General features: G+C 29.4%; 1 protein-coding gene across 1 annotated transcript in view; it reads left to right on the forward strand.

Annotated features, from left to right (window-relative positions):
• LOC113385801 (UDP-glucuronosyltransferase 2B4-like) overlaps window positions 1-3,569 on the forward strand; it is a 99,434-nt gene extending 95,865 nt beyond the window's left edge. The window contains exons 8-9 of the mRNA XM_026623634.1: window positions 1-154; window positions 3,304-3,569. The exon at window positions 1-154 is cut by the window's left edge and continues 56 nt beyond it. Coding sequence (XP_026479419.1) covers window positions 1-154; window positions 3,304-3,569 — 420 coding nt within the window. The remainder of the gene's footprint in view (window positions 155-3,303) is intronic.
• Window positions 3,570-8,242: the final 4,673 nt, after the last annotated feature.

An 8,242-nucleotide genomic window follows, 5' to 3' on the forward strand; every position in this document is an offset into this window, starting at 1 on the left:
TCAGTCCATCGTGGTGTACCAATGCTCGGTTTACCAATTTATGGAGATCAAAAATTGAACTCCATGAGAGCTACTAGAGGAGGGTATGGACTCACCATACCGTTCAATGAATTATCCGAAGAACGTGTGGAATATTCAGTTAGCCAACTACTAAGTAAGTTCAATGATTGATTGGCATCATAATATTTTCAGAATTTGCAGAATTTGATATTTTTGAATGAGTAATCTCAATTACCCAATAAGGTCATCGTCCGATTTTTGTGGAAGATTCAATTGTTTGATTCATACATTCATATTTATTTAAGACAAGCAAACGCAAACGTACGCACGTAGAAAACTGTTAACTTTTTTGACAAGCAAGCCAAAAAACCGAAAATGAAAATTTTTATATATCTTTATGTTTCAGAGGTTTCTGAACATTTTGGCATACCTTAGAAAACATGGATGCATGTGTGTATTTTTGTCGACGATTTCGGGAACACGGTTCAATTTAATAATTAAAAAAACATTCGATTTCTATTGATAAGGATACCGGCTGATTAGTTTTTGGCAAATGCAGGTATAGCCGTTTCGAACATACGAGACAAAAAGTGCAACAAACGGTAACTCAGTTTTTAAGATAACGGAGCGTCCGATTTTAATATTTCAAATTAAATTTCACTTGTATTGACAAGTACTTTCCTTTACAAGTGATCAAATTTTCATGAAGGCAGGTATAGCCTTCTAGTAAAAAAGAGAGAGATCTAGTAAAAAAAGTGAAAAAATGACATTTGGCGGTCAAAAATGATCATTAGACATAAGCACATGAAATTATCAGATATTTTATAGAGATTTTAACAATAAGTATAAATTTTGTTTACATTCCTATGGGTTCTGTACCAATGCTTATCCGCTAGACGGCAACGCGCCGCTTACGCGCTTCGATATTTCGTCTCTATGCAATTAAAGCAGTACGATTGCTTTGGAAAAAGGTTCATAATTTCCAAAATAGTTCCAAATAAAGAAAACGTTTTTTTTTCAACAAGTCTTTTTTTCAAAAAAAGTAGATTTAAATAAAATTAAATAATTAAAAGTAGTCAAAAATCTAATTTTTCAAAGAAAATTTTTTTCGAAAATGTTAATCATTAAAAAAAAATATTTTTTGGTACGGGAAGTTCTAGCAATTTGTCTTAAGGCACGATGTCATGCTCCACAAGATATATTTTCAAATAGAAATTACTGTAGAAGACCTGTAGACCGGCACACTACAATGTGGAATGCCTGAATTTTCGAAAATTTAGTTTTTTTTTTTTTAAATGTGCCTTTTATAGCAAATAAAAATGCTCAAGATGTATTAAAACGTTTTTGGAGTGGCTCGGAATCATTTGTAAGGACTCGCTATTGTTTCGTAACAGTTGTGTCCCTAGTAAATTATGTTGTGTCTAGGTTCATGAACAAAGTATGTTCCACGAAGCACGTAGCCCATACGTTCTACAAAGGATTTGGTCTTTTTTTTAAGTTAGTATACCGAATTCAGTGGCACAGTATACATATATGAGTAGATTCAATCACCTAACTGTTTAGTGATCATGTTTTCAAAACTTAAGCCTTGGTATTCAAAGGTGAGAAACGAAAAGATTTAACTCTCAGTCAGGAACTAATATCATCAAATTTATTTTTCTGTAAAAATTAAAAAGGTTTCTGTTTGAAGATTTAAAAACATTTTAAATATATATATATATATATATATATATATATACATATATATATTTCTACTGATTATATATATATATTTAAAATGTTTTTAAATCTTCAAACAGAAACCTTATATATATATTATATATATATATATATATACGAGGAATATATTATAATATATATATATATATATATATATATATATATATTATAATAAATGTAAAATAACATTTTTAGTTTGTATTTTCTACTGATTTTTGCTTCACGTGTTTTAGAGATATTATAGAGTATCTGTTTTTGATCTAAAAGTTGCATAGGCACATGTGATTTTCGGATACCAGATATCAAAATAAGATAATTTGCCGGAGAAACCATATCTCTAGAACAAATTGGAGTCAAATTTTAAAAACTCTCATTTTGAGAACCCCAATAGCGCCCAAATGTATGACCGACCCCTACTCAATTTGGAAAACCAATCCACCCATGCTCGTGGTTTACTCCCTGGAACCTGTCCTGAGAAGCCCCTCATTCAAAAATTGTGAAAAATCATCATTTTTGGTACTTTACCGGATAAAAATCAGCTATTTTTAACTTCCCGTAGGGCAAGTTATAGTAATCGCAAAAAAATCGAAAATGAAAATTTTTATATATCTTTACGTTTCAAAGGTTTCTGAACATTTTGGCATACCTTAGAAAAAATGGATGTATGTGTGTGTGTGTGTGTGTGTGTATGTATGTATGTGTGTGTGTATGTATACAAATACATATCGGATACAAATTTTCGTCGACGATTTCGGGAACACGGATCAACCGATTTGAATAATTCAAAAAACATTCGATTCGTATTGATAAGGAGACGTGCTGATTAGTTTTTGGCGCAGGGAGGTCTAGCCGTTCCAAAGATACGGGGCAAAAAGTGCCGAAAACGGTAACTCAGTTTTTACGAGAACGGAGCGTCCGATTTTAATAATTCAAAAAACATTTTACTTATATTGGCAAGGTGAAGAACCGATCAAATTTTCATAAAAGCAGGTCTAGCGGTTTCGGAGATCTAATGAAAATCATTAGACTTATGCACATCAAATTATCAGATATTTTATAGAGATTTTAACAATAAGTATGAATTTGGTTTACCGTCCTATGGGTTCCGTACCAATGTTTACGCGTTATACGGCGACGCGGCGCTTACGCGCTTTGATATTTCGTCTTTATGCAGTTAAAGCAGTACGATTGCTTTGAAAAAAAGTTTAGATCTTCCAAAATATGTCAAAATAAAGAAAACATTTTTTTTTTCAAAAAAAAAAATTTAAAAAAATTTTTTTTTTTTTTTTAATTTTTTTTTTCAAAAAAAAGTAATTTTTGGTCCAATTTATAGTTTCTCAAAAATCTTATTTTTTTTAAGTAAATTTTTTTCAAAAATGTTAATCGTTTTTTGAAAAAAAAAAATGGTACGGGAAGTTCCAGCAATTTGCCTTAAGGCACGGTGCCTTAATTGCCTTAAGACAGAATTCCACTTACAGCTAGTTTATTGATATATTTAAACAATACATATTGGCATGCAGTTATTTGTCATCATATGTTTTTTTAGTTCTAGTCTATTTTAACTAGAAAAATTATATGTTTTAGATGATCCTATGTACAGTGAAAATGCAAAAAGTCTCTCAGCAATATTTCGCGATAGAGTTCGAGATCCTTTAGAGACAGCAATATATTGGATCGAGTATGTTCTGCGGCATAAAGGAGCAAAACATTTGAGATCTGCTGCCATAGATATGTCTTGGAGTAGTTACTATATGTTGGACATTATTGGAGTTACAATGTTAGCTTTGGCAGTTCCGTATTATATTACGAAAATGGTTCATCGAATTGTAAAGAAAGGTTCTAACAAATAGAAAACACAGGTGATTTAGTTATTATAAATTAAGCTCTGCCTTATTATGATGTTATATTTTGAAATACAAATTATTAAGTGTGTGTGATTAATTTTATATTCTGTTATACGCGTATATCTGAAAAGAATTATATGGAACACGTTATAAGTTAATTGATATTATCTTATTCAGGCAAATAGTTTCAGAGAATATTAAAAATACTGTATAGAGATTTTTAACTTCCAGAAGGAAAAGCAGAATTTGTGCAAAAAATGCAATGTTCAATGTTTTCGCAAAATCACTTCAATTGATTTTTAAGATTCAAAAACTTTTCGGAAAACGTTGGGATATTAGTTGGAGTGCTGGTTTGGCGAAAGATTGGGCGGGTAACTTCTTTGAAATTAATTGTTAATTAACTTCCCGTAGGGCAATTTATAGTAATCGCAAAAGAATCGAAAATGAAAATTTTTATATATCTTTACGTTTTAGAGGTTTCTGAACATTTTGGCATACCTTAGATAACCATAAATGGATGTATGTGTGTGTGTGTGTATGTGTGTGTGTGTGCGTGTATGTATGTGTGTGCGGATACAAATTTTCGTCGACGATTTCGGGAACACGGATGAAGCGATTTGAATAATTCAATAAACATTCGATTTGTATTGATAAGGAGACGTGCTGATTAGTTTTTGGTGAAGGCAGGTCTGACCGTTCCAAAGATATGGGGCAAAAAGTGCCAAAAACGGTAACTCAGTTTTTAAGAGAACGGAGCGTCTGATTTGAATATCAGATATTTTATAGTTATTTTAATAATAAATATAAATTTTGTTCACATTCCTATGGGTTCCGTACCAATGTTTACGCGTTAGATGGCGACGCGGCGCTTACACGCTTCTATATTTTGTCTTTATGCAGTTAAAGCAGTACAATTGCTTTGAAAAAAAGTTCAGAATTTTTAAAATATTTCAAAATAAATGATTCAAGATAGAATGATTTAATATGGTTCAAAATTTTATTAAAGGTTTCAAATCATTGATCAACTTTTATTGATTATTTTTAATTACTCAAATTTTGAATTGCGGTACGGGAAGTTCCAGCAATTTGCCTTAAGGCACGATGCCTTAATTGCCTTAAGACAGAATTCCACTTACAGCTAGTTTGTTTTTTGGCATTATGGTCTAAATCTTAAACGTTTACAAAAATATTATAGGGCTATGATAAATAGTTGAGTGATAAAAATTCATCAAGTTTGAAACAATGGGATGTTTAAAAGATGTCGATTACTTATTAAAGTACTTACATTTATAATTATACCTTAAAAACTAAACCGAAAGAGGTTCAGGTGATCTTATTTGTCCCAACCAAATGTGAGCTATTACTTATATTTTGACTTATATAAACATTTATACTTGTTTTTGCCTATGTAATATCTGATATTTGGTTATATCCACATGCACATACACATTTTCTTCTATTGTCCGGAACCTATGACTTCTCTTCGGCTATAGATATTTGCATAATAATAAATAAGCGTATTTTGTATTTGCCTGGATGCTGAAAACCATGTTTTATAGCATTTTGTTTAAAATTTCTCAGGTATAAAAATAAGAAAATTGAATTCCAAATTAGCTTTAGCATTATAGTAATTTGTTATGTACAGAAACAATAGGGTAGTGAATTTTAGTTAATTCATTATTTTAAATTGTTCTTGCAGCTACATTTTAATTCTATTGCATTGTATTGATTGGCACTTTGTTTATTTCAATTTAGTTTTATCCTACGCAGTTTTAAAATTCAGAAAGAAACAAATTACTTGAATCAACAACCCTTTAACTTTCACATAAAGTATTTTACCAGAGAGCCTTGGTTATCATCAGGTAGTACAATGATGTCTTTAGTAGAGTCTGCAATCGAATGCTTATGATTCAATTCGCCAGTTTCGCAACCATCGACTGCTATTAACCATTTATCATGGAACATCCTATCTTCAATCGGTAATTGAATCTCATGTTGGCTTCGTTCAATAGAAACTTGTCCTAGTTACCTGTAACGTTATGTCGGGTCTAGACAATTGCAAGTGTGGTATGGTTTGCGAATATGCAAATCAGTCAAGGTTTTTTATTTGCTTGTAGTTTCTCCAGCCATAACGGCCTAGACGGGCGGCTGGTAATAAAGGAAATACTCCTAGGAGTAGAAGCATCTTGCAAAGAGTACTTTCAAGCATTTGTAATAATATTTGAAAAAAATATTTTATTAAATTTTTAGAAACGAATAAAACAATGTATAATACTTTATATGGTTTCTTTATGAGTTTATGAAATAATTTGAATAGTTGATCAATCCTATTCAGTATCACACATTCTCGAATCTTACATAGTATACTATTGCACATATTTTCATTTTTAATATTCAAATTTTATATTCTCAAAAATGATTCTGATTCATTTGTTACCACAATTTGACTATGTATGTACGTTACCTTAAATCGGTTTTACCTATTTCCAAAATTTAAAAGTTTTTTTTTTTTTTATAAATGTTGGTCAAGCTGTTTCTTCGTAAGTAACTGTTATTTTTGTAAATGATTGCATAATTTGCAGGAATATATAACAGACACACTTTATTGCTATTACGCATTACTCATAATAATAAACAGCTGAAAAAATTTATTGGTCCCCATTCCAAAAATTCAATTATTTAATTAATTGTGTTAACTAATTTTGGTTAACTCCCTAAAGAGAGCTTTTTGTTGTCGCCAAAAATTCCGAATTTCATGTTCTCCTGATGTTTCGAGTCATTCTGAATCGTTTGATACCAAAATTGGAAAATGATAGAGATTATACCTTAACAAACATACTAAACTATTATGGTTACCCTACAAAAAGTGGTTTAATTATAAAAAATCTTTTAAGTTTGGAATAATGGTTTGTTCTATTGTCACAATTTTAAAAATTGCTAAATCCAAATGTCAATTTATTATACTTAACAAGAAGTTTTTTCAACTTGCCTTGTAGCAAAATACACCAATTACATGCATTTACACGGAGAACCTAATGTTTACTCTTCTGGAATTTTGATGACATTTTGTATAGTGATATGGTTGATAATCAAACCAAACACCTTAAAATATTATAGGTCTACGAGAAGTGGTTCAATTATAAAAATTAATTAAAGTTGCGAAAAATAAACCGCGCGCAATATAGACCTATAGTGTCACCTAGGTATATTTTCTGATAGCTGTTGTTTTCTTGTTATTTATATTAATTATTTTATTACTAATTTTTAATATAGGGGTTCACTTCTGTAGAAATATTGTGGTACATGGATCGGACAAGCAATTAAAAAAATTTTAGTTTTAGTTTTTTTAAATCACAAATTTAAAATTTTCATTAGATTAATTATAATTTATTTGCTGAGAATTATTTAAAATACACGTTAACTCATATTATGCAAGGATAAGATGAGCTGTTTAATTTGTATTAACAGATAAAAAAAATTAATCTTATTGATAGTAAATCGCAAGTCTATTCTAGAAATTTCGTAACAACCATTAAAAAAATCACTTAAGAAATGCGATCAAATTGTTTAAGCTTTTGACATTGTCTTGTTAATTGAAACCATAAATCACAATACAATTATATAATTTCGTCGGCATGTATGCAATGTGTTCACATTATTCGCTCGTCGTGGCTAATTTAGACATTTGCAAAGTGAAGATACATTTCAAAACATCATTTAATTTTGCTTTACACGGTGAAAGTTGATTCTATTCACACGAGTTGTTTGTATAGTTTTATGTTCAGGTTTTAAACAAATTATTTTCGCCTATATTTTCCATCATTAAGGTTATTACCGCGTTGCAAAATCTGTTCATTGTGCAAGATAAGATTACAGCAAAGAATGAAATGAAACTGATTTATTGATAAATCTATACAGAACGTGTATATACAAAATCATACAATCGTGTCTATTAGTATTTAAGTTTTGATTTTCATATAATACAGTAGTCGGGAAACCGGGGTAAATTACCCCAAATGGGATAAAAATTTAGTTAGTAGTTATCCGTATGAGGGTAATCTCTCTTCGCCTTGGGGGTAATATCAACTTAGTTAAAAATATTTTAGAGTAATGATTAAAAAAATTCCCCGACCGATCTATTATAATATAATAGATTAATTTTTTCGTAAAGCAAAGTACGTATGTTATTTAAATAAAATATCAGTGATAATTATGTGTAATAGATATTTCATCAATTTTATTAATTTATTAGATTAATTATTATACTTTACTCATTATTATACAGAACTCAATGCAATTCCATTTATTACTTAAAATAAAGATACAAATTATATAAAAAAAAATATATTTCATATAAATAATATTATTTTTTATATAAAATAATAAATTATGGAATATTGATCCCTTGAGCAAGAATAATGTTTTTTTTATTATTTGCAATTAAATAGCAATCAGAATCTATGTATTCTATAAGCTATTGGGATCTATTAAAACTCGAAATGTATATTTTAAATTTTATCACAGATTTCATAAAATAATATTATAATCGAACATCAAAAATCATATCGTATACATATTTAATAATTAAACGACGACTTATATTCTCTTAATAAGCTTCTCTTTTTCGTATTGGTAACATTATGCTTAATATCGTTTTTTTTAAATAAATACTTATTTCT

Source organism: Ctenocephalides felis, unplaced genomic scaffold (assembly GCF_003426905.1).
Source record: "Ctenocephalides felis isolate EL2017-DRISC unplaced genomic scaffold, ASM342690v1 CF-g0.4_SCAFFOLD_03571, whole genome shotgun sequence".
In the NCBI taxonomy this organism is placed as follows: Eukaryota; Metazoa; Arthropoda; class Insecta; order Siphonaptera; family Pulicidae; genus Ctenocephalides; species Ctenocephalides felis.